We start from the raw sequence: 26,040 nt of genomic DNA, 5'->3' as shown, positions 1-26,040 counted from the left end.
GTTCCCTTCCATCTCTTTCCCTGATTGGTCAGCTTTTTAACATCCTTTCTCCTTCTCCTTTGTCTCGGCGCCCTTGTCTCTTCTGTTCACCCCCCCCTCCACGCTTCCTTTCTCTTCTCGCTCTAATTTTCTGACATTTTTTTTCCCACACTCCTCCTCCAGATCGTCACGAACGTCTTTACATAAGAGCACGCATTCATTTCCACTTGCGTCCGATGGAGACTTTTATCATTTCCTGCTTCTCTTCCCGCTTCCTGTTTTCCCGAGAAGACAAAAACCTCTTCCAGGAAGTCGTCGTTTGAGTTTGAGGAAGCAAACAGACGTGAGGGAACGCTGAACGTCCTCCAAACGGAGCATTTAGCGTCCTTTTTCCCTCCAGGTGGCAGGAAGTGGCGCTCTGATGTGACGTCAAACAGGAAGTTGTGATGACATTCCTCAAACGGCCTCTCAGCTGCTTCCAGACCAGCTGTTTCTCCAGCTGTCTGCTGATTGGTCGATTGTTCGGGCCTCTGCTGACAGTCTGGCGGGGCGGGGGGGGGAGGTTCTGCTGTCCAGAACGTAGTGGTGCTGAAAATCCAGGAGCCGCCGGGGACGGGTCTGTCGTGTCGCTCGGATTGTACTTGAACGCAGTGCGGAGATCAGGAAGGAAGGAACCGCGTCAAGTTCCTCCATAGCAGTTTTTACCTTTTCTGATTCTGGTGAAGGAGGAGGGATAGAGAAGGAAGGAAGACAGGAAACAGGAAGGAAGGAAGGAAGGAAGGAAGGAAGGAAGGAAGGAAGGAAGGAAGGAAGGAAGGAAGGAAGGAAGGAAGGAAGGAAGGAAGGAAGGAAGGAAGGAAGGAAGGAAGGAAGGAAGGAAGGAAGGAAGGAAGGAAGGAAGGAAGGAAGGAAGGGAGGGAGGAAGGAAGGAATGAAGGAAGGAAGGAAGGAATGAAAGAAGGATGGAAAGGAATAATGGAAGGAAGGAAGGAAGGAAGGAAGGAAGGAAGGAAGGAAGGAAGGAAGGAAGGAAGGAAGGAAGGAAGGGTGAGGAGGTTGGAGGGGTGGGGAGTCTGCAGGTTTACATGTGAACAGAATGTGGTCATGTGATGATGATGATGATGCTGGTTAGTGCTGGTCGTTCTGGTTTCCATTGGTAACCGTTTCCACCGGTTACCATGGAAACCAGAGTTTGTGTGACTCCTCACAAACTTCTTCTTCTCTGCTCCCAAACCGTCTCCTCTTCCTCGCCTCTTCACAGTGTCTCTCTGGGAATGATGGCGTTGCCAATGGTGTTGCCCTCCCTGTCGCCATGACGATGCCATTCAGCCCCCTGTCCAGCGACGAGGAGCACCAAAGGATGCTGGGAAACAACCGACATCTCTATCCAGGGGCAGAAGACGAGGAAGAGGAGGAGGAAGAGGAGGAGGAGGAAATGGAAGAAGACGAGCGCGACGAGGAGCAGGAGGAGGAGAACGGCGAGCTGGAGGGGGAGGAAGACGAGGATGAGGAGGAGATGGTGGAGGAGGTGAGGCGTGGCCTGACCCGCGGAGGGGTGCACAGGCCGTCGGTGAAACCCACCGGGCGGCCCCCCCCAGACAGACAGGTCCGGCCGGGGAACCCCGGACCGGCCGCCAACCCCTACTCATCCAACCCGGGACCCGCCCACCAGCAGCCGGCCAATCACATCCAGCAGCAGCAGAGGAGGCTGAAGGAGCGCAGCTCCAGCTCGGCGCCGTCCGAAGACGCTCACATCGCCATGATGGTGTTCAGGATCGGCATCCCAGACATCAAACAGACGGTCAGTCACCCCCCGACGAATACTACTATTATTACAATTAATATTATTAAATTGTTATTATTATAATCATTATTATATTATTATTATTGAAATGAAATGAAAATATATTTTTTGGTTATTTTTTATTTATATTTTTCACATTTAAAACAATATATATTTCAATTGTATTGATAAAAACCAAATCAGGACTGGGCTGAAGCAAAGTGCTTATATAAAACCACCCTGATTTACAACTTAATCACAACAACAACATCAACATCATTTTGTTTTTTAACAACATTCACATAAATTGTATTATTGACCACTATCCAATGACTTCACCATTTACAACATTTACAACCATCAGTTAACTCATTTTTACTCATTGAATTTATTATTATTATTATTATTATTATTATTATTATTATTATTATTATTATTATTATTATTATTATTATTATTATTATTATTATTATTATTATTGCTATTATTGCTATTACAATTATTATTACTGTTTATTTATTACTGTATTATTTTTTTTTTATTATTACTATTATTAGTGTTTTTAATAATATTATTGCTATTATAATTATTATTGCTGTTTTTTTATGACTGTAATTTTATTTTTATTATTATTATTATTATTATCATTATTATTATTATTATTATTAGTAGTAGTAGTAGTAGTAGTATTAGTAGTAGTAGTAGTAGTAGTATTAGTAGTAGTAGTAGTAGTAGTAGTAGTAGTAGTAGTAGTATTATGCATCACTTCCCTTGGCGAAGGAAAACAGGAAGGGTGTCTCACAGGAAACCAGGCACCTCCAACTTCCTGTTTTCTTTGCCAATCAGGGCCGACGTTAAGTTTCCTCCTGCTTCTATTCTTTACGCTAAGCTAACTCACCTAGCAGCAGGTCATGTGATCTACGTAGCAATTCCGTTGGCGCCAAAACCAGATGTTCAACCTGGGTTTCATGAACCTGATCTGGAGAAACGGGAACAAACACATGGATGTAGGGACGCTCCACGAGGTTTCTGCCTTCTTACCCCCCCCACCCCCATCTGGGTTTTTTTTCCCGACGAGTTTTCCTCTAAAGCGAAACCTGAGTCGTCGCTCAATCGTAACGGTAATCGAATCACGACGTTCTGTGGGGGGGCGGCGGGGGGGTGTGAAGAGGCAGAACGTTGGTCTTCACATCCAGAACGAACCAGACGGGCTTTTGTGAAGCGAAGGCCTCGTCCTTCAGACGTCCGTCGATGAGTCAGCGTTTATAAATCATCACGACCACAAATGAAATAAAGGCGTTTCGCGTTTCGCGTTTAGCGGCGCGTCCGATGTGCCACAAACGCCTCGTCCAACGCTTTCTTCCTCCCCCCGGCTGCATGTGATTTATTATTGATCTGTGCTGGAGTGTTTTCCATGTGTGTGTGTGTGTGTGTGTGTGTGTGTGTGTGTGTGTGTGTGTGTGTGTGTGTGTGTGTGTGTGTGAGCTCCATTCGTTCTTGTTGAAATCCAATCATAAATAATTTAACGCTCCACACTCGTCCCAACAAACTGGCATCAAAGTTTAATTGTGAAGAGACGGATAAACGCCGGCGGGGACAAAGACGCCTCGCCTCCGAGGTCGGGGGGCCTCAGACAGAGTTTGACGGACGCACAAAGACGGAGGCGAATGTCGGGAAGTCGAGTCGGAAAAAAGGCAGAGTGGATAAAAGCCTTTGGAGGTTGGAGATAAACGTAAATGGAGGAGATAGGAGAGGATTGATGGAGACGGGAGGAAGAGAAACGATGGATGGAGGGAAGAAAGGAAGGTGGAGGCGGGAAAATAGAAGGAACAGGTGATAAAGATGGATTTTAGGAATATTAAACCTATTAAACATTCATTTTTAGGATTAAAATTTCATATTTTTCAGAATTAAATCTCATAAAATAACATATATTCTGAAAAAAAATCTTCTTTTTTATTAATAGGAATGAATTCTAATTGTGTGAAAATTTCTAGATTTCCATTCCTGTAACTAGATTTACTCAATAAGGGATAAGTATGTGGCGTTGCCGAGGGCAACTGCGTTATAAAACCCTAAAATTCGACTCCGATCCAACAGAAAATGTTTTTTTTTTTTTTTTTAAGCCGCAGCTCAAAAAACTCCAGTCGTGAATCATCTGATGAGTCAGACGACGAATAAATACGAACAAACACCGATGGAGAAATAAAGAAATATAAAAAAATAAAATAATAATCACATCGTGGGCGGAGAAATTCAACGAAAAATGTTAGAGGTGAGGTGAAACATTTAGATGGAAAGAAATCACGAATGTTTACTTTTTTAAAAATGAAAATTTTGGTTTTTAAGTTAAGTTTCATTTGCTGTGGTTTATTCAAACTGGACGCTTCCAGCAGCCGATGGAACAGAAGCCGTCTCCATGGCAACAAAACCGCTTTTCTTTTTTTCCCCAGACGTCGGGATATTTTTCAGCGTCGTCGGTGGCAACCAGGTATTTTAAGCTGAAACTGGACGGATGTGGAGCCGTTTTTATGTCAGAACTGCATTTTAAGCCACGTAAGAGTGAGAAACTTTCTCTGTTTTATTTGTGCGACTTCGTGGACCCCCCCACCCCCTGGTTTTAGCCTTCGGTTCTTAGAGGTCAGAGGTCGTCCTGGCTGGACCCGCTTCTTGTTACTCTCAAACCCACGGAGACGGGGGTCAAAGTTCAGGAAGTAGAGGTAACGTCATTCCCTCTACTTCCTGAACTGTAAAAAACAGGAAGTGAGTGGGAAGCAGAATCTGGGCGGGGCCAGAAGACGAGCGTTGGGAAGTCGTGACGGCGGCGAGGTCGATCTGTAAAGTCACCGCTCCATTAACTCACGTCGTTTTTCGCGGCGACTGTCGGAATCCGCGCGTCTCAATCTGTCGATACGATCTGGTCGCAGCGTGACGCCGAGGAGGTTCACGTCAGCGTCACGCGTGTGGCGTTCGCTCGCCTGTGGAGGGAATTAAAACAGCACGAAACAAATGAGTTTCCACTCTAAAAGGATCCCCCCCTCAGACACACACACACACACACACACACACACACACACACACACACACACACACACACAGTTTGAATGTATTCAAGGAATTCAAAATTTAAATTCGATTTAAAGTCACACGATGTTTTTCCGTCCAATAAAATAGCGACGCCGATTCCGAAACGTTAGCTCCTGAGCTAAAAGCGTTAGCATTTCTTCTTCTATGTGATCCTAAAATTAGTTTTAAAAAAATTCAAAATTCCAATTGTATTGAATTCACACAAAAAACATTTTATTTTAAACTTCAAATAAAAAAAATAAATTAATTTTGTCTTTTTGTCACCTGATTTTCTGCGAACACCTGATGTAATGCTGAAAAGACATCTGTGGTGGGGCGTAGGCGGGGAGGGGCTTTTCCCCATAGATCTCATTAATATCTTTGATTGAGGGGGGGGTCAGAGAGTCTCATTCCTGCACACATAAGTGAGGATGATTTGGGCTGGACGAGGAGAGGAGATGAAGAGCAGCTCGGACGGAGGCCGTGGGCGGCGCGTGGGAACCGGAGTGTGATCGCAGCTCCAGGAGGCGAGGCGGGAGTTTAGGTCCGCATCGAAATACCAGGAAGGCTGCGTTCATGGGCCCCCGTAAACCTGAACGCCACGTTTCTCTACCAGTTCTGGTTGGACATTTAAAATGTTTAAACTTTTTTAATGTGACCAAAAATACTCAATATGTTCACACCAGACCTGTTTTTTTTGGTAGTTTTCTGACTAAATTTAGCTTTTATTTTATTGTATATGAAATAAACTGATGATTTTTTTACGCATAAATGATGAATTAAAATAAATCAAATAAAAAAAAGTAAAAGTAAAAACTGTTTAAACTTTAAATTCTAAATTTAAAGGAGGCCAAAATCTCAATTCCTTTAATTTGACTTCATCCCTGACCTGCAGGGACGGAGGTCATCTGAGGCGGCGCGGCGATCGAAGTTCATTGAAAGGCGTGTTAGCGGGGGGGCGGAGCCAGGGCGGATCTGATTGGCCGGACGATCGATCGCATTCCTGCGAGGGACGCGGATCGATCAGGAATCTGACGCTGATCATCATCGGCGTCTGGAATCGTTCAGATGGAGCAGATGGAAACCTCGACCCGCGGCGCCACCCCTCCCCCGCCCTCCTAGGCCACGCCCCTTCCTCCTCCCCCTCCAGCGACTCGACATCCCCCGCCTCCTTTCACTCCTCTCTCCTTCTTTCTCCACACACACACTCACACACACCCTCCCGGTACCCCATCTCCAAGGGAACACAGGGATGTCGCTATGGCAACAAGCAGCTTGCTCCACTAATGAACCGGTTGCCTTGGCGACCGGGTTGGCTGTGCGGGGAAAGGGAGACGGTGGATGGAATGAAAAGGGAGAAAATGTCGCGTCGCGCCCCTGCACAGAACGCACGAGAGCGTGTGTGTGTGTGTGTGTGTGTGTGTGTGTGTGTGTGTGTGTGTGTGTGTGTGTGTGTGTGTGTGTGTGTGTGTGTGTGTGTGTGAAGGGATTTAGATGAATTGTGCAGCTTCGAATAAAAACCAGTCGGACGCGACTGGATGGACCCTCAAGGTCAAAGAATAACCCCCCCCCCCAAGCCGTGTTCACATCCGTGTGCAGGAAGGGGGTCACCGGTACCGCTTTACTCCGGCGCTGTCGCCCCCTGCTGGTCAAAAGGGGGAACAGCAACAAAAAAAACCCTAACCCAGAATCAAAATCTTCTGTGACTTTTTTTAAAACCTTTTTTGCCCTTTTTGAGTTCTCTCTGCACCCGTTGCCATGGTTACTACCCTGCGTCTGCTTTGCAGAAATGTCTGCGCTTCAACCCGGACGCCACCGTGTGGAAGGCCAAGCAGCAGGTGTTGTGTTCGCTGACCGAGTCGCTGCGGGACGTCCTGAACTACGGCCTGTTCCAGCCGGCCACCGACGGACACGACGCCAAGTTCCTGGAGGAGGAGAGGCTGCTCAGAGAATACCCACAATCCTTTGAGAAGGGGGTCCCGTATCTGGAGGTATAGGATCCCAACGAGAACCCGGTTTCTCCTCTAGATGTCGCTGTAACACAACCGGACGTGAGTGTCTTTGGTTTCTCTTTAGTTCCGGTACAAAACCCGAGTCTACAAGCAGACCAACCTGGATGAGAAGCAGCTGGCCAAGCTGCACACCAAGGTAAGCCCCGCCCAGATCCCAGGGGGCGTGTCCGGCTTCTGATGATGATGCCAAAGACTTCTTGTTCTCTTGCAGGCCAGCCTGAAGAAATTCATGGACTACATCCAAACCAGCGCCGTGGACAAGATGGGGAAGTTCATCGACAAAGGCCTCGACCCCAACTTCCAGGACTCCGACACCGGCGGTAAGCTCCTCCCCCTGGATTCCATCGTCCTTCGCCAGGACTTCCTGTTGTTCAGGCGTTCAGGAGAAGAAGAATCGCGCCGGGGGCTTTAATAATCCCCAACTTGGCGCCCGTCGGCGGCTCGTTTGCGTCTCTGAACCTCCAAACTGGCGCCCCCTGAAAGGCGTCCCGACACGCCAACATCACAGGAAGTTCAGGTAGAACAACCCCCCCCCCCCTAAATTCCTGGCACCTGAACGCCGAAGATAAAAGCCTCTCGATCCTCTTCCTCTTTGCCAAAAAAAATCTCTCTTCCTTATCGCCATGGCAGCAGCAGCAGCGCCACTTCCTGTTTCCACTTTGGTTGTCACCAGGCTTTTATTTTGAAATTCCGCTGAAATTTCCTCAGGAATTTGTTGTTTGTTTGTTTGTTTATTTGTTTGTTAACCCTTTCCTGTCCCCGGCAGAGACCCCCCTGTCGCTGGCGGTGCAGTGTGAGCCTGGGGGGGGCGAGGCCATCCGGGTCCTGGTGGAGGGGGGGGCCCACATCGACTTTCGCGCCAAAGATGGACTCACGTCTATACACAAAGCTGTCCGGGGTCACCGCCACACAGCCCTGCTGGTAAACCGACCAATCACAGCCAAGCAGTTTATTTAATATAATAAGAGGCGGGATCATGTGCAGGAAGCTCACCTGTTCTGTTCTGGCCCCGCCCCCTTCCCACCCTGCAGGCCCTGCTGTCTCTGGGGGCGTCGCCGGACTACAAGGACCGGCGGGGGCTGACGCCGCTCTACCACACTGTGCTGACGGGGGGGGAGACCTCCTGCTGTGAAACGCTCCTCTACCACCGCGCCAAGCTGGGCATCAGGGACGAGAACGGCTGGGACGAGACGCACCAGGTCACTTCCTGTTTACCTTTAAACGCCAGCGTCTGATTGGTCGTCGGCAGCATCCGTGTCGTCTGTCTTCCAGTTTTTCGCGTCTGCGTCACAGAAACTCATTCACGCCCCCCCCCCCATCTCTCACCCTCCATCTCCCCCCACCGACTTCCTGTTCCAGCAGCGGGAGGAGGAAGGTACCGACGTCTTCATCGCGTCATCCCCCCCCCCCCCTCACTGTAGCTCACCGCCACGTTAACCCCGCCTCTTTTCCCTCACCTGTCACTGACCTCCTCTCTTGACCCCGCCCCCCTCAGGCCTGTCAGAACGGGAACTCGCAGCATCTGGAGCACCTCCTCTTCTACGGGGCCGACTCGTCCTCCCAGAATGCATCTGGAAACACTGCCTTGCACATCTGTGCTTTATACAACAAGGTAGATTTAACCCTTCAAAGCGTTACAGGAGGTGAAAGACGCCCAGGAGATGTTACGTTACAAAAAGTAGAACCTCGAGACGCGAGACGTTTTGAGATACGAGTCGTCGTGGTGTCTCTATTTTTTTTTTTCGAAATACGAGTGAAAAATCGAGATGCGTGTGTCGGCGGATGGATACGACACCGGTGAGAGCGGATCTCGATCTCGTTGGTGGAGTTGGTTTACGTAACTTATGTAACTTACGTAACTTAACTTATTAATTATACACAGGTAAAAATCTGCGTGTCTATTGGTTGATGAAAATATGTTGTTTTATCATAGTTTAGAGGATTTGGGTCTTTTTTTTTTACACGACTAGAACGAATAAAAATGATTTTTTAAACAGTTAAAAGTTGTTTGAGGTAGGAGTTCAGTCGCAGAACGGATTAATCTTGTATCGCGACGTTCGACTGTGTTTCGAATTTTCATTATTCTGATTAAAATTGAATGATTTCCACCGTCAAAAGCCTCCTGAAACAATAAGTTGTGGTTCTGTTTTCAGGAAAGCTGTGCGCGAATCCTCCTCTACCGGGGGGCGAGGAAGGACACCAAGAACAACGGCGGCCAGACGCCCTTCCAGGTGACGCTCGCGGTGCGTTCAGGGTCACGTAGCGGTGCTGAGTCGTCATCCGTGTGTGTGTGTGTGTGTGTGTCCCATCAGGTGGCCGTCATGTCTGGACATTTTGAACTCGGTGAAATCATCAAGAACCACCGGGACGCCGACGTGGGTAAGCCCCGCCTCCTGGCGTGACGTCACAGCGGAAGCCGAAACGGACGAATCAGTGATGTTCTTTTGTCTCCAGTCCCCTTCGTGGAGTCGCCAAAGTACGCCCCCCAGCGGCGGGAGAGCGCCCGCACGCTGGCCATCCCCCACCCTCACCCGTTCCTGCGGGCCAACAGCGACAGCAGCATGAACCTTCCTGATTGGATGGCGGTGCCCAACGCCCCGGCGACCAACATCGTGTCCGTGCAGGTAGGGGGGGGGGCGAGCGAATCCGGTCCTCCTCTTGGGGGTGGGGGGTGACCCGGTAGTGATGTTGTCTCTCCCTCTCAGGGCTACAAACACACGGGGACGCTCCGGAGCTCCAGCAGCCCCCGGGGGGCGCGGACCCGCTCCCCGTCCCGGGGGAGGATCGGGGACAAGGAGGACCGGAGCCGGCAGAGTCGGAGACAGGGGTCAGTGGGGCGCGCCTGATCGCAGTTCTGTAGGTGGCTGGGCGGGGCTACTGTTAGGCTCCTCCCCTTTGCTAAAGAGGAGGAGCTAACAAAGGCAGGATCCGCCCTGAAACGGTTTGAACGATTCACCTCAGAGGTTTTTTTTGGTTCACCTTTTTGCCCCTCTGCCTCCCCAGGCCAGCCCCCGCCAACACGGCCGGACCCCCCCTGGGCCAGAGGCGACGCCTCTACAGCGCCGTCCCGGGACGAGTGTTCGTCGCCACGCGGTCGCACGCCGCCCAGGGGGAGCGAGAGATCGGCTTCAGTAAAGGAGACAGGGTCAAAGGTCAGTGGGCAGGAGGAGCGTCCCCATCTGTGTGTGTGTGTGTGTGTGTGTGTGTGTGTGTGTGTGTGTGTGTGTGTGTGTGTGTGTGTGTGTGTGTGTGTGTGTGTGTGTGTTAGCGCCTGATGCTAACCACCTGCATCAGATGCTGCTTTTAACACAAACCAGAAGCAAATCACATGTCTTCCTTTAAAAGATGCGATCGACCGTCTCCATGGCGACGGCCCGGTCTGAGTAGGAGCGTTTGGAGATGCTAGCTCCTGTTAAAAAAAAAAAAAAACACTGTTAAAACAACGTGGTTTCCATGACAACTGGACGAATCCAGTCCTACAACCGGAACCAGAAGCAAAGCAGAAACAGGAGATGGATCGACTCTGTTTTTTACTTCCTGTCTTCTTCCTTCCACTTCCTGTCTGAACACACACCTTGTTTCCTGCTGCTAAGCTGAGCTAACGTTATTTTTAGATTAACCGATTATATCAAATGACTTTTTCCTAAAATAAACTTTTATTTGTGGACGAGTAAAAAAAAAGAAAGAAAAAAAGATGAGTGGACTAGAAATGAAACAGCTGACTCTGCAGCTTCACACCAGGTGTGTGTGTGTGTGTGTGTGTGTGTGTGTGTGTGTGTGTGTGTGTGTGTGTGTGTGTGTGTGTCCAGATGACAGCTCTAAGGCATCTGTGTGTTTGTATTCATTGTCTGCAGGTATGACTATGTGTGTGTTTGTGAGTGAGTCTCAGGTGTTTCCAGGTATGTACGTCTGGTGAGTACGGCGCAGGTTCGCATGGGTGTCGCATCACTTCCTGTTTCCTGTCCGTACCGTGTGCTCGTCTTTATTTGTGCATATTCATCCCTCACTGTCGTATGTGTGTGTGTGTGTGTGTGTGTATGTGTGTGTGTTGCCCCGTCCTGACGCTCCTGCTCTTTCCTGCCCCCCAGTGCTGAGCGTTGGCGAGGGCGGGTACTGGGAGGGGACGGTCAGAGGTCGCACAGGCTGGTTCCCGTCCGACTGCGTGGAGGAAGTGATGCTGCGGAGCCAAGACAACCGATCAGGTGATCACACGCACACACACACACACACACACACACACACACACACACACACACACACACACACACACACACACACACACACACACCATCATGTTATTCTTGTAGTTTATTACAGGACAAATAGGATAATAAAGTCAGATAGACGATCTATACGGTGACGACAACAGGTCGTCATGGCGACAGCGATGCTAAAATGTTGCCGTGCGACGGACGGATTCACCGCTTTGCTCCTGGTCCTTTCAGAGAGCCGGGGGGAGCGCGCCAAACGGCTGTTCCGCCATTACACCGTGGGATCCTACGACAGCTTCGACGCCCCCAGGTAAGAGGCTCCGCCCCCCACCCCTACCCCCCGAGCGGTCAGCTGACGCCGGAGCGTTTCTGATGCTGTTTGTCTGGTGTAATGTGAGGACCCCCCCCCCCCCCCCCCCCCCCGCTGCTGCCCCCCAAGTATGTTGAATGAAGGTCATGAAAATGTCAGCGATCAGTGACCAGCTGTGTTGATGATGTCACTTCCTGTCTCCCTGCGGGGGGGGGCACTGAGCACATGTCGATGATTCTTTTGCTCCAGTGGCGTCTCTGTTGGTGTCATGTGATTCATCCGGCGCCGCCTGGACCCGGTTGAGTTGAACCCGGGTATAAAGGGGCGGAGTCCTGCTGGGAGTGACTTCCTGCTTTTTTTTTTTTTTTTGTCGACCTTTGTGGGCGGAGCTTTGTGGTGATGCTGATGGGTCTGCCGGCTGCTAGCGCTTTGAGGTGGATCCATTTAGCCGTGTACTTTTTAATTTTCTCCCTGTTGCCACCCCCCCCCCCCCCCCCCCCGCGGCGCCTCCATCTGGAGGTCAGAGAGTGAAGGTCGCTCAGGAGGAAGACGAGGGTCGGCATGGGGATGAAGACAGACTCGTTGGTGCAAAATGTGTGAAGAAATATTCCAACTGGGATTAAACACCTCCTGTTGGCCCCGCCCATTGCCCCGCCCCTTGTAAAAACACATCACGAATAAGTAAATAAATTAAAACGCTCATAGGAGGAGCCGTGACATCACAGCCGGGGGGCCGGGGTGTTTGCTAAAGATAGCGAGATTAGCTAAAACTGCGGAAGGATTTTCACGACTTGGTGGGAGGGGCTTGTCTTTAGTCGTGGGCGGAGCCATTGGAATTTTATGTCGGAGAGGTTTTTAATTATTGCGAACTTAAATTACGTTTTTTGCACAGCTAGCAGCGTGAAATGTTTGTATGTTGATTAGCATGATTAGCATGATTAGCATGTAGTTTACCTGCATTGTTCTGCAGCTTTAAGAGTTAGAAAAACATTTTTAGCGTTTTTTTAGCTTAGCATGCTAAGGTTTAGCTTCAAGCTAGCTTAAGGCAACGTATCGTACCCCCCTCACCTGAGGAATCGTCCACCCCCCCCAGCTGGGTTTTGGGGTCACCCGAGGACAGGAGGAGCAGATAGAACCTCCTGCTGCTCCCGGCTGTGGAGGGGTGTTGCATGGCGCCTCCTACCCATGATGCATCATGCCATCATGTGGACCTTGTGTTTGCGTTTGCCCCTCCTCCCCCCACATTACACAACCACACACACACACACACACACACACACACACACGTTGTGTATCGCAGGGGCGACACACAGGGAGGGAAACAAAACGGCAGAGATGAGAGAGAAGAGACAAGAGGTGTGATCACCCCCCAAGGCAGGGGGGAGGGAAGGAGAGGGAGGGAGGGGGGAGTCAGAGGACAATCAGAGGTTCTGACTCTCATTCATGAGCATTGCTTACAGCAGGTGTGTGTGTATGTGTGTGTGTGTGTGTGTGTGTGTGTGTGTGTGTGTGTGTGTGTGTGTGTGTGTTTAATACCCAGGTGGGGGCTGAGGTTAGTTAGGTGTGATTTTAAAGGTATAATACATATTACATAATAATAAAGGAGCTTGAGCGATGATGTCACGTGATGACGTCACGTGATGACGTCACAGGACGATGGTGACTCGTCTTCAGGCGCACCTCGTCCGTTTTTTTTATGAATGGGGAAACACGATATTAGACAGAAGAAGTGAAGAAGAGCAGATAAGGAAGAGGAGGCAGGGGGCGGGGCTTGTGTGTGTGTGTGTGTGTGTGAACACTCACACACACACACACACCTCTCTCCCCCCAAATTACCTCATTTCTCTCTCTTCTTTTAAAGCCACTTTACCCCCCCCCCCCTTCTGCCCCTGCTCCTCTCCTCCCTCCTCTCCCTCTCTCTCCTCTTCCTCTCTCCCTCCTCTTCCTCTCTCCCTCCTCTTCCTCTCTCCCTCCTCTCCCTCTCCCTCCTCCCCCTCTCCCTCCTCCCCCTCTCCCTCCTCTCCTTGTGTCGCAGTCACACTGAACCATCTCCATCTCCCTCCTCTTCCTCTCCTCTCTGTCTTCAGCATGAAGGGGGTGGGAGAGCTCGGCCCTCTCCTCCCTTTCCCTTCCTCCTCCATCCCTCTCTCCTCCTCTCCTCCTCCTCCTCCTCTTCCTCTCTCGCGGCTCGCGCGCGCTGCTGTCTCTCTGGAAGCCGGGAAGGAGCAGCAGGAGCAGGAGGAAGAGGAGGAGGAGGAAGAGGAGGAGGAGGAGGAGGTGGGAGGGAGGGGAGGAAATGGCGATGGGGGCATGCGGCGCGGAGGACGTCTCCCTCTCCCTCTCGTCCTCCTGGCCGTCGCTCGGTCCCGTCAACCGGAGCGTCTGGTTCATTTACAGGTAGCGTCTCTAACGCCTCCTCTTCCTCTGCTGGGGGGGCTCGGGGAGGGGGGGGTGCATGTGGATGACGCAGACAGATGGACAGATGTGGCAATGCATGTCTGAGTTTTAGTGTGTGTGTGTGTGTGTGTGTGTGTGTGTGTGTGCGTGTGTGAAGACGGACTGCTGCTGCAGCCGCTCCGTGTGTGCGTGTGTGTGTGTGTGTGTGTGTGTGTGTGTGTGTGTGTGTGTGCTGCTGCTGCACCGGCACAAGTGACGCTCTTCTCTTCTCGTAATTTGCGGGACTGATTTGCGTGTTTGTGCGCACGGACGGTGCGTCAAATGACATCCGTCCTCCCTCATTGGCTGACGGATGGCTCGACGTGTTTACCTGCGCGTTGTGAGAGATTTGGGGTGGGTGCTGGGGGGGTTAATGATGCAGCAGGCATGACAGGTTTCTGACATCTCTACGGAAGCCTGCTCGGACCAATATTTTTTAATGCTTTTGCTTTTTTTGTTTTTTGCACATGCAGCGACAGACGCGCTGCAGGCTGAGCGTCACAGTTCGCTCGGTGCGTTCACGGGTCGTCGAGATAATTGGAAAAATTAGATCCCACTGGGGGGGGGGGTGAACATGAATGTCACCTCGAGGGACGACTTGGAGTGACTTTGGTGTTTTGTAATGTTGTCATGTCAAAGTGTTTTGCAGATAAATGTCAGTTACATGGACTTAAATTTTTATTCATACAGCAACATTAATATATATAACATGTAATATATAATATATTCAGTGCGCCCTCGTTCCTCGCGGTTAATGTGTTCCAGGAACCACACGTGATTAACGAATTCCGCGATAGAGCGAGGAACTATTCATCTTATTATTTACGGTAATTTAACGTTTATGAACCCTCCCCATCCTGATATTAAACCACCTTCTATCTGTATTACCTTTTCCCACACTGTGATAGACTGTTTAAAGCACTTTTGTGTCTCACGGAAGTCCGAGACTCACGGAAGGTAGCGCACTTCAGGATACCGTCAGCCAATAGAATGCATGTTACGGTATCACGTGACTGCCTTCCAAAAAAATCCGCGATGAGGTGAAGTTGTGAGTGTTGATACGCGAATGCACACTGTAATATATAATATTTAATATATATGTAATATGTAGTATATGATATATAATATATAACGCATCATGAGTCTCCATGGTTCAACCGTCCCTGCAAATAAGTCTCCAACAAAAAGAAGTCAATCTAATGGTGCATTCAGTGTCCAGGAAGTTTCACAGTTCATTAGAGATTTCGTTCTGCAGCGCGACGATGCTAAAAGTTGTGTCCGAGTTTAGCGACTGCGTCACCGAGAGCTGGGGTCAGCAGATCCGTGTTGCTACGCTCGACTGAACCGACCAGCGGAGCGTGGAGGCGTCGGATTCCAGGCCAGGGTCATCGTGACGTCAGAGGCGCCGCTAATGGCGCTTAAAGTTGATGTATCGTTGATGACAAGCGAGGATTCAAGGGATGAAGAGGTCACCAGACCACACCAAACATAAACATGTAAAAATAGAGTTAATATGACGGGATAAACACCAATGTCCAACGGCAGAGTCTTATTGGAGAAAATCGGACTCGCTGTTGTCAATACAGGTTTTTGAAGTGTTTTCTATGTACCCATTGCTCGTGTTGCCTTCAGGAACAGGTAGAAGCATCGTTTTTTTAATCGGTTCTTGCTTCAGGAGGTGGTGCTTTGATCTGATGTGACCGCTGAGGCTTCTGGGAGTTGGTGTTCTTCTATTTGTTGTCTTCAAACTTGCCTCCATCGATGTTGGACCTTCATCTCCTCCCACTTTGTTCTTGTAAACTCCAAACCCCAGCCCCAGAGCGCTAGCTGCACGGCTAGCTGAGCGTTAGCAACTGGTGCTAGCAACAGTTAGCGTCTCTGGGTGTTTCAGTCGTGTTTCTGACTCCGTTTCCTCCTCTTTTCCAGCGACTACATCATCAAGGAGAAGACGGTGCTCCTGCAGAAAAAGGACAGCGAGGGTTTCGGCTTCGTGCTCCGAGGCGCCAAAGGTAAGAATCGCCTCGCCTCGCCGTCGCCGTCTAGCCGCGCCGCGAGTCATGTGACGCTCACACTTCTTCACTGCGACTCCAGCTCAGACGCCCATTGAGGAGTTCACCCCCACCCCGGCGTTCCCTGCTTTGCAGTACCTGGAGTCTGTGGACGAGGGGGGCGTGGCCTGGAGGGCGGGGCTCAGGATGGGAGACTTCCTGATAGAAGTACTGCTGCCGCTTAACCACTGCATTATGGGATTGTTTTATAGTTCACGGTTACCGACTCTTTCTCCTCGCCTCCCTCGCAGGTCAACGGTCAGAACGTGGTGAAGGTCGGCCACCGGCAGGTCGTCAACATGATCCGGCAGGGCGGCAATAGCCTGATGGTCAAGGTTGTCATGGTAACCCGTAACCCGGACATGGAAGAGGGCGCGAGGAAGAAAAGTGAGTATATCTTCAGGGGTGGGCGGGGTGGAAGGTAAACGCCGTTGGTTTTACCCAACGGCTCCAATGACCGCTGCCGTCTGTCTGTGCCCCTCCCCCCCACGCAGTCCCACAGCAGAGCAAGAGGCTGAGCACCCCCGCCATCGCCCTGCGGTCCAAATCCATGACGTCAGAGCTGGAGGAGATGGGTGAGAACCCGCCGAGATAAAACTTTAGTGGAGCGACAGAGGGGGAGGTGAGGAAGAGGAGGAGGAAGAGGTGAGGGCGAATGATAGGAACGGTGTGAAACCGTGTCGGGGGAGGAGGAAGAGGGGGAAGGGGGGGTTGCTAACGAAGCTCAGGTGTGAAGGGGAGTCGAGCGAAGGCTAAATTTAGAAGGCGAGGAAGTAGCGAGGAAGACAGCGAGGAAGATGACACTCTCAATGCATCTCACTGTCCTTTCAGAGGTTCCACACTGTCACTACCAGCACCCCCACTGCAGGTAACCCCCACCAAAAAGAGTGTGGCCATCCACCCTGTGATCCCTCCTCTCTCACCCCCCTTTCTGCCCCCTCTTACCCGCTCTCTAATCCACCCCTGTCCGACCACAGCGTCAGGCTATCTCTGCTCACACACACTTGGCGAGTGTTTGTTGTCAAGGTAACACTGCAGGGAAATGGGCGTCACCTGGGAGGAGTTTTCCGGGTGGGAAGCGTCCGTCACGTGTCGGTCGAACAAAAAAAACAAAAAACAAGTTTGGTTCATGTGGATGAATTCACACCCGAGATAAAATTATTCAGATGAGTAATTTTTTGTGGAAAGAAGAAAAAATAAAGAACACTCAAAAAAACACAAGTTTGTTCCAGGTCTGTTTCTATGGGAACAGCATGATGTGTGGCTATGCTTATGCCGTCTCTATTTGAGGCAAACTGGTGGGAGGGGAGTGTACGGCGAGGGTTACCGCCCTCATTTTGCGGATCCCAATGCTGACATGCGGTTTTATTTTGGATCTGCTGAATGTGACTCTCGCCGCGGCTGATGTCGGCTTCTGAGCATGCTCAGTGAAGGAGGGGTGATGTGGAAGCTGATGACATCTGAATCTCGGACTTGTAGCGCAAGTCCGAGTTTAGATCTGGTTAAGTTACATTGTTTTTATTTGCCAGTTGTTTGCCTATTTTGCCCTTCCCCGTCTCGACTCGTTTGCCTACTCTCTGTGGTGTGACCTCACCTAACCAGTACAAAGCATGACCACCCAGTCTCAAACACTGGTTCCAGTGTCCCAGACCTCCCCTCCCCACCCCGTTAAACCTACCACGACACACGCTGTTATCCTACCGCTGCTGTACTAGTTGCACACAGGTAGTAAGAGCCACCGGATTGGTTGATGGCACGGATGAATCAAAGCACTGTATGAGGATCAAATTTGAGATGGTTTTCAGTCGTTTTGGCCACTAGGGGGCGTTTACAGGTGGATTATACAACTATCAAATATCTCAGGTACAACAAATAGGCAAGTTTGACCGAATATCAAAAGAATTTAATGATAAATATCTAAATTCCCTGAGACGTTGGTGTTTAATTCGCAGTCATAGAACTTCCTTCCAGTCTTTTGTTCCGTTGTGGGTCAAGGTGACAGGAGCGGTGTGTGTGACACCCGACCATATGCCGCCTCTAATGCATTAGAATTCATTTAGCTGTGATGCCTATTAAACCATCTCACCTCTGCGATTGGTGCAGTGTCCCCACTCTCCTACGAGTCACGCTGCAGGATAACAACGACTTTAAAACCGTCCCTAAATTGTTGTTTTTCCCCAACAGTTGTTGGGGTTGGATGTTTGGGTTGAATCCGCGGCTTTCCTTTGGACAGATTTGTGCTGTGCAGAGATGGAACGAGTGCTTCCGTGCTCGGTTTAACCGCTGGACCTTAAAATTTAATTTCTGCGTGATTAAGTTGAATAAAGTCAGCCGACACACATGCTTACTCAAACACTAAAGGCGCGTCTTTAATTCCTCCCCCCTGTGGACTTCACAGGTTTAACCACTAACTCCATCTCTTCTTTGTCTCCTTTGTCCTTCCTTCACCTCTGGCCGGATCCCAACCAGTGGAAAGAGGTGGGAGACCGATTCCGCATTTCTGTGTGTTTGTCGTCGAGTGTGTTACCAAGAGTAACAACCCAGCATGCCACATGCGAAGGCGCCATATTTACTCCGACATAAGTGTTTGAACGTCAGCTGTCTGATACTGTGGGTGTGATGCGCCGAGGTGACTCGCCAGGCACTGGGGGGTGGGGGTGATTAGTATTCACTGTAACGGCGCTATGTCACTTTCCCTTCCTGCCAAAATTTAAGTCTCCCTTTGTCCTCCTTCCAGCTGCTACCCCCTGGAAAAAAAAATCAGGTATGCTGTGGAACGCTTTGGCTTTAATGCGTCATATTTCTGTCCGTCCAAATTCACTTGGCAACCGCCCCATCGGTCACTTATTTGGTTTATTCTGACTTTCCTTTCAGAATTCGAATCCTCACAAGTCACGGAGAAGAAGAGGACGGTCTATCAGATGGCTCTGAGTAAGGCAGCTCGTATTTTTGAGTGGATGTGTCCTGATTCTCTTCCTCCATCTCTCACCTACCTTCATCAAGTGTGTCCCATCCCCCTACACTGTTTCCCACACTTTGTCGGCGTCCGTTTTTCCGTTTCATTGCCGTCTGTCTTTTCCTTCCTCCCTTCCTGTCTGTCTCTCTTCCTGTCTTTCTCTTCCTTTTTTTACCTCTCAGATAAACTCGATGAAATTCTTGCAGCGGCTCAGCAGACAATCAGCACCAATGAGGCGCCGGGGACCCGGGGGCAGGGGCCGAAACGAGACAGGGGGAGGAGTTTCTATGGCAATGAGGTGCGGTGTGTGAAGAGTTGACTTATTTGATGTAAAAGTCCCTTAAACATTTTGGCTTCTTACTCCAGACCATCTTCTGTTCCAGACAAGCTATGGGGATCAGTCCGGAATGGGGATGCTATCGTCCGGGTTGAGTCTTGGCTACGACCGTGGCCAGTTTGCCTCTGGTCACGCCCCACCGCATGGTATGCTGCGGCAGAAATCCATCGGTGAGGTTGTCTGTTTATTCTGTCTGCCCACCGTCCAACCTGTCTGTCTGTCCTCTGGACCCGTGGAGGTCTAATCTGTGGTGACCCGTCTGTTTGTGGCCAACAACGTCTTGTCTGCGACCAAAAATGTGCGCAATATCCAACTGCATCTTTATATATGTTATGCTCTCACCTGTTCAAGTGTCTGATGCTCACCTGGTTACCGTTATATGTTCTATCCAATAGTGTTAAGGTTCTCTTTGTGATGGTCATGTGATCCCTGGTGCACAACCTGCTCTTGTGCGCAACTTGTTTGTGAAATTGCACAAGACAATTGCAACGGACTTACCTGCTGACAGAAATAAGACCTGAGGACAGACAGGTAGAAGGGCAGACAGATTCTGACAGACAACCTCAGCTTCCCCTTACTTATGACCTAATTTCCTCTCTGGTCTCTACCATCCACAAACTCAGTCTTTTTTTCTGTTTCGTCAGCCTTTCTAACTTCATCAAGTCTGTAAATGCTTATTTCCTCAAAATTTTTTACAATGCAGGAGTGCCTGAGGAGGAGAAGCAGTTCCTGCATCCACCAGCCATGAAGTTTGTCCGTAGTCTGTCGGTGCCGGGTCCAGACGACATCCCCCCACCTCCAACCACAGCTCCACCGGATCCTCCGTTCTCCTCTGCGCCGCCTCTGGGTTGGAGGACCAAGTCGTCCCAGCAGCCGTCCGTCTCCATGTCCCAGTCCACATCCAGCTCCGCCCACTACCAGTCCTACTCCCAGCCGATGCACTTTACCCATGGGGGCAGGGAGAGGGCAGGCGGGCCTGGCGCCATCACCGGCGGCGGAGCGGTGGACCACACCAGTCCGTTTGCGCACGCCGCTGCCCATACAGCGCAAAGCAGGACTGCTTCGCGAAAGGTTGCTTACACTGGGGAGCCTGTTGTAGCTGGCATCGGGGCTGGTGGGGGGGTCAAGACAGCAGGTCTTAGGAGGGGCTACAGCACTGCTGTCCCCCCATCCAGCATCGCCACTGTAATACCCCAGCAACAACAGACTACCCAGAGTCAACCCCAGCGAGCAGACCGCAGTGCGGCAGGTGGTCCTAAGGGAGGGGCCCGGAGAGGCAAAGGTCCCCTAGTGAAGCAATCTAAGGTAGAGGACCTACGCATGGGGACAATGGGGGACAAAGGCTCCATGGAGAAGAGCTCCATACCCATCCCAACCATTATCGTCAAGGCCCCTTCAACCAGCAGCAGTGGGCGCAGCAGCCAGGGTAGCAGTGTTGAGGCAGACGCTCCCGCACCAGGAGAAACAGATGACGCCAAAACACCCCAACACCCCTCTACACCTGCCCCACAGCCCCCCGCCCCACCTTCCATGCCAGCGCCACCACCTCCATCCTTGCCTTCCATCCGAGCCCAGGATAACCTGGATTATACCAGCCAATTCGGGGCCGCTATCGTCGGCGCGGCTCGCCGAGACAGGGAACGTTTCCACGAGGCTCGCAGAAAGAGTGCTTCCTTGTTCATGTCGGCAGAGGAGGACGTAAGTCTCGGAGGAGTCAGTGATGGATACGGAGGAGTGACGAGGACTCAGGTGTCACAGCAACAGTTCAACACGCAGCCAGAAAGTTCAACGCGGTTGCGCCCGTCCAAGTCAATTGATGAGGGCATGTTTTCTGGGGACACTTTCATCCATCATACCCGGAGTATGCCTCCAGCCTTCGGCCTACCTGAGTACTCCTCACCTGCTCTGGACTATCAACCCAAGTCTGTACCTACCGACTTGTATACAGCAGCAGGCAGGCAGCCGGCTCCCACCTCCAGCACCACCTTCATCCACCCGCTGACAGGAAAGGCTCTTGACCCTACATCGCCACTGGGGCTCGCCTTGGCGGCCCGAGAGCGTGCTCTGAGGGATGACAGCAGATTAAGGCGAGGGGCAGACCACCACTTCACCCGCCAGATGTCGAGTGTCGTGTTCTCTTCATCTACGGCTACCTCTCAGCCGGCGTCGTCCGCCGCCCAGTCCTCCAGCTCCTCTTACCTGGTCACCTCGTCTTCTCTGGCTGCCACCACACCTACCGTCGGTCGTCCGCCATCGCCCAGAATCCTCAGAGGAGTCGGGAGCGTGTGGAGCGAGGAAGGTGGGGGTGGTGAGAGAGAGCGGGAAGGAGGAGGTTCTCGTGAGGGACTAAGAGTGCGTTTCTCGGAGGACAAAACCGTCCTGACGCACCATTACCAGTCTCCGCCGTATCAGTCGACCTACAAAGAGAGGGAACGGGAACGGTCGAGGGAGCGGGAGAGGGAGCTTTCAAGGGAAAGAGAGCGGGACAAAGAGAGAGAGGGGTACATGAGGAGGGCTGAGCAAGCTGCCGCCAACACGGCAACCGCTGACAGTGCCGCACACCAAGTTCCCCAACATCAGCAGACTCATAGGCCGTCGTTTCTCAGGATGGAGAGTCAGGCTGATACCTATATCTTATCCCTCACCCCTCCCTCGCCACCACCGACCAGTACTCAGCAGACAGGGAACACTACTGGGACCACTGGGACTGGCCTGATGGTCCTCCCTCCCCCCGCCCCCTCAGTCGACGCGGATGACGAGTTCGTCTACGCAGACCCCCTCCCGCCTCCGTTAGAATTCGCCAACAGCTTCGACAGGGGATTGGGGAGAATACCAGGGTACTCACAAGGGATGCTCGCCAATAGCCTGACCTCTCGCCATCAGCAAGTCCCGCCCCCTCCACCTCCGCCTCCCCCGCCGCCTCCTCCTCCACCCCCCCAAAAAGAACCATTTGTGAGTGGATTTCCTGCCCATACGCCCCTACCCTCACCTCAGGCGGGCGACTCCACCGCCTCCAGCCTCACGTCTTACGACAGTGAGGTGGCGAATCTCACCCAGTCCGCTCACTCCCCCTCCCAGACGTCACCAAACCCACCACCCCCTGCCTCGCCCTCAACTCTGCAGCCCACCTCCATAGGAGGACCTCCGCCTCCCCCGTCCGTGTCACCGCCTCCGCCTCCCGGGTCCTATCATAGACCGTTTTCTATGTCCCACCCTCACCACCTGTACAACAGCGCCCACGCCACTGGGCGCTCTTCCCCCACGCCTCCAACTCAAACCGTTGCTCCTCCCCCAGCCTACCGTGGTCCGCCGGTTCCCACCTGCACCGCTGCCACCTCTGGTCCACATCGGAGCACCGCCATGACCGCTATCTGTGCCACCACAACTTCCTCTGCTGCCACCACAACAAGCGCCTCCTCTCAGCTCTACCAGGAGCGAACACACACCACACAGACAACCTCCACCACCTCCATCATGGGCAGTCGCAGGACAGGGGAGCATCACAGACCTCCCCCTGCTACCAAGAAAGGAGAGTCCCAGGAGACAGTGGTGGACTCCGGGATCGAAGAGCTGGATAGCCGCAGCAGCAGTGACCACCACCTGGACAGCATCCTGGCTCTAAGTGGAGCCAGTATCCGAGGAAGTGGAACTGGAGGACGGATGGGAGTCAGGAGTGGGACGGGGGAATCGGACAGGGGAGGAGATTTCCTGGAGTCTTACATGAGCTATCTGGATGGACAAACTTTTGAGATGCAGAATGCCACGGTGGCAGCTTCCACTTACCCAAAAACCAATCGTTTTAGAGAGGGAAGTCGTGATCTCCACAGGCAGACCAGCACCGCCCCCGCGTCCTACCACTATCACAGAAGGAGAGATGAGCAGGAGGAAGACGAGGCCGAGGAGGGAATGGCGGAAGACGGAAGTGGTCAGGATGGGTACGGGATGAGGGACGTACAGAATTTAGGACGCCCCATTTCACCGTACTTCGACCGGCCACGCACACCTGAGATGAAGCCCCTCTGGGGCGACGGCGAGCAATCTGGGACGCTTTTGGAAGGAAAGAAAATTTACCCTCCTGCATCCAGCATGAAGCCCAGCACCATCAATGAGCTGAGCATCAAACTGCAACACAGAAGCAAGGAGAGCTGGAGCAGCCAAAGACCGCTGAGTCGGCACAGGTACGGAACTCTGGCGTCACGTCGTCTGTGTGAATGCGTCGGTTAACCCTTCAAGGAAACCGTTGCTTTATGTCTCGTCTAAGTGTTGGGAGTAAACTACTCTTAGTTCCCCTGTAAATAGCTGTCCAGCCAGAAAATAACGAACATGTTTAATATTTTTTGTCGGATTTATTTCTTTATTCGTCAAAGGAAGTGGAAGCAATGAGGAAAGTTGCCTAAAAATTTGCTCAAACTGGCAGTGAGTTCATGTTCTATCGGACTTTTCTAACACTTCCTCTTCCTTTCCTCTCAGATTTTCCGAAGACTCCGCCTCGGCTCTTAGCCCCCCCTCGGCACGATCCCAGTCACCGTCTCCAATCTCTTTATCGCAGCCATCATTATCCCCGTCGCCCACCCCCGCTTCCCAATACCCCAACTGGGGACGGTCGCCGTCCCCTCAGCCTCCAGCTGCCCCTCAGCCTCCACGGTCCCATTCCCCGCTGTCCCCCACTTCCTATTCCCCTTACCCCACCTCCCCCAAACACAGACCTGTCTACCGGACCAAAGCCTTAGAATTCCAGTTCATCCCTAGTCGGGAGTCCCGCAAAGCAGAGTCACATATGATCCAGCGTAGGCGAGCACCCAGCCCCCTCATCTCCCCATCAGAGCGACCCAAGATAGCCCCACCACGGCCATCGTCCCTCCCACTCCTCCCCACTTCACCCCTATACAGCGCCATGTATGACCTCCGCGGTTCCATCACCCCGCCATCTCCTGGGAACCCCCTTGGAGATCCTTACTTCTCTCCCTCTCCTCCCTTGTTTGCCCCCTCTGGGGCACCTCCACCGCCAAACTCTTCCTTGGTTGTTTCTCGATCACTCTCTCCAACTCACTTCCTGTCCGGGACCTCTTCCCCACCCTTGCACCCTCTACCCCCGCCACCCTGCCTGAGTTATCCTCACCTGCCACCCCCTTCCCCTACGAAGCCTTTTGCCTCCAAACCGCTGCCCTATTGGACCAAGTACGACGTTGCGGACTGGTTGGGATACCTGAATTTGGGGGAGCACAGAGAGCGTTTCCTGGATAACGAGATTGACGGTACCCACCTTCCCTCACTGACCAAGGACGACTACCTAGACTTGGGTGTGACCCGTGTAGGCCACCGAATGAACATAGAGAGGGCCCTGAGGAGTGTCATGGACAGGTATGTCATCTCACAGCAATCTAGTGATTGATTTTATGGCTTTATTGATAGAGTAGAACCTCGAGATGAGAGTTTAATCCATTCTGTGACTGAACTTGAAGTCTGTTATATCTGTTGTAGCCATGCAGCTAGCATTTACAAACTCTTTGAAGTTAATGCTAAGTGGTAAGTTGGTCATTTCAGTAGACGCTACCTGACAGCGGTATGGGGTCATTCCCAGGGGTTTGGTTTCTTTAGTTGGTCACTCGTACCTCCTGAACAAACAGTTCCTTCAATTTTAAAAAAGACAAACAACTTTGGTACACAACAGCGACCGCTTTCCTCACCACCTGTGTCGTCTGTTTGTTCTTGCATCTCCAGACTGTCCAGCAGCCCTTTCCCTATTTCTGTTCTGTCGCCGCGGGACGGACAGACCGAGAGGCGGATGGACGACGGGAGTCGGAGCTGAAGCCGCAAACACTGAAGCATCAGGAGTGCCAGGAGGGAGGGGTTGGAGTCAGCGAGCGAGGAGGACGCAACTGCTGCTATCCACGGTGGATTCACAAGGCAAATTTAGAGAGGGGGGGGGTTCACACTGAGAGCTGCAGGGTAGGGAAGGGAGTCTAGTCCCAAACAGAGATGGAAACGGTGACGGAACAAAGGGCTGACGATCCGTGAATATGCCGCCTGTCGTGGCGGGCTGATTTACACAAGTACCCCCTCACTTACACACACATGCACCAACAAACATTTCTAAAGATGCTAACAGCTAACAGCAGATCCCATTCTGATGAACCAAATACTTTAGGGAACCAATCACAAGTCAGCTAACTTCATCGAAACTACCGGACGTTGCGTCGTTGACAATGCTGGTTGGATCGACCCGTTCAGGTTCCACAGCAACATGACTCAGTGTTCCGACTCTTCCCCGTGTGAATGGACTAGTTTTCAAACTTGGAGGAGTGTCTGTACCGCGCCCCATCGGCGTATCGTCACAGCTTCCATTTCTCTCGGAGGGGATGAGGCGGACTGCTCGCGTTTCCATCGGTTCGGGCAAAGGTTCGGCCAGCCGCCCGTCGGGTCTTGATTGGTCCTGTTTTTACCTCACTGCGGGTCCCGCAATCGGAATCGTTTTTTCTTTAGCTTCTTTATCGATGACGTAAATACAGACTGGTCACTGTATCACCGATTTGTAGCAAAAATAAGTGCCCAGACCAACAAAAAAAAAGAAAAACCAACCACTGACAGGCACCAGAGATGTGACCGTAACACGCCTGCATGCGAAAAACACCAACACACAACCACTTCCGGGTGTGTCGGGGGTTAATGGGACACCTAATATACAGACATTTGGATCCGCGCCGTATTTCTGCTAAAGGACACAAAATGTGCTTTTAACTGTTAGCCGGGACGCAACGGGAAAACCTCCCCAAGACGGACACGGACTTCCTCCAAGTCGAGGAAAACATTAAGAACTTCCATCTATTCTGGACCGGAACAGGGAAGGGGAGAGGAAGAGAAACTGCCATTTTCATGCTCTTTACCCCCCCCCCCCCAGGAGT

The 26,040-nt window shown here is 51.6% G+C and overlaps 1 protein-coding gene across 1 annotated transcript; it reads left to right on the top strand.

Annotated features, from left to right (window-relative positions):
* Positions 1-1,071: 1,071 nt before the first annotated feature.
* Positions 1,072-26,040, top strand: shank1 (SH3 and multiple ankyrin repeat domains 1). Its single transcript, XM_068337746.1, has 25 exons — positions 1,072-1,780; positions 6,616-6,819; positions 6,905-6,976; positions 7,052-7,160; positions 7,607-7,761; positions 7,872-8,039; positions 8,336-8,452; positions 8,994-9,071; positions 9,153-9,219; positions 9,295-9,464; positions 9,546-9,667; positions 9,844-9,992; positions 10,929-11,042; positions 11,286-11,361; positions 15,724-15,806; positions 15,889-16,013; positions 16,097-16,232; positions 16,340-16,420; positions 18,583-18,609; positions 18,720-18,776; positions 18,984-19,099; positions 19,185-19,308; positions 19,842-23,316; positions 23,609-24,499; positions 24,860-26,040. Exons 1-25 carry the CDS (start codon positions 1,292-1,294, stop codon positions 24,945-24,947), a joined length of 7,293 nt encoding a protein of 2,430 aa, XP_068193847.1. The 5' UTR covers positions 1,072-1,291; the 3' UTR covers positions 24,948-26,040.

This window comes from Antennarius striatus, chromosome 16 (genome assembly GCF_040054535.1).
Source record: "Antennarius striatus isolate MH-2024 chromosome 16, ASM4005453v1, whole genome shotgun sequence".
In the NCBI taxonomy this organism is placed as follows: Eukaryota; Metazoa; Chordata; class Actinopteri; order Lophiiformes; family Antennariidae; genus Antennarius; species Antennarius striatus.
The sequence above is the reverse complement of the archived record's forward strand: the minus strand, read 5'-3'. Positions and strand labels throughout refer to the sequence as shown.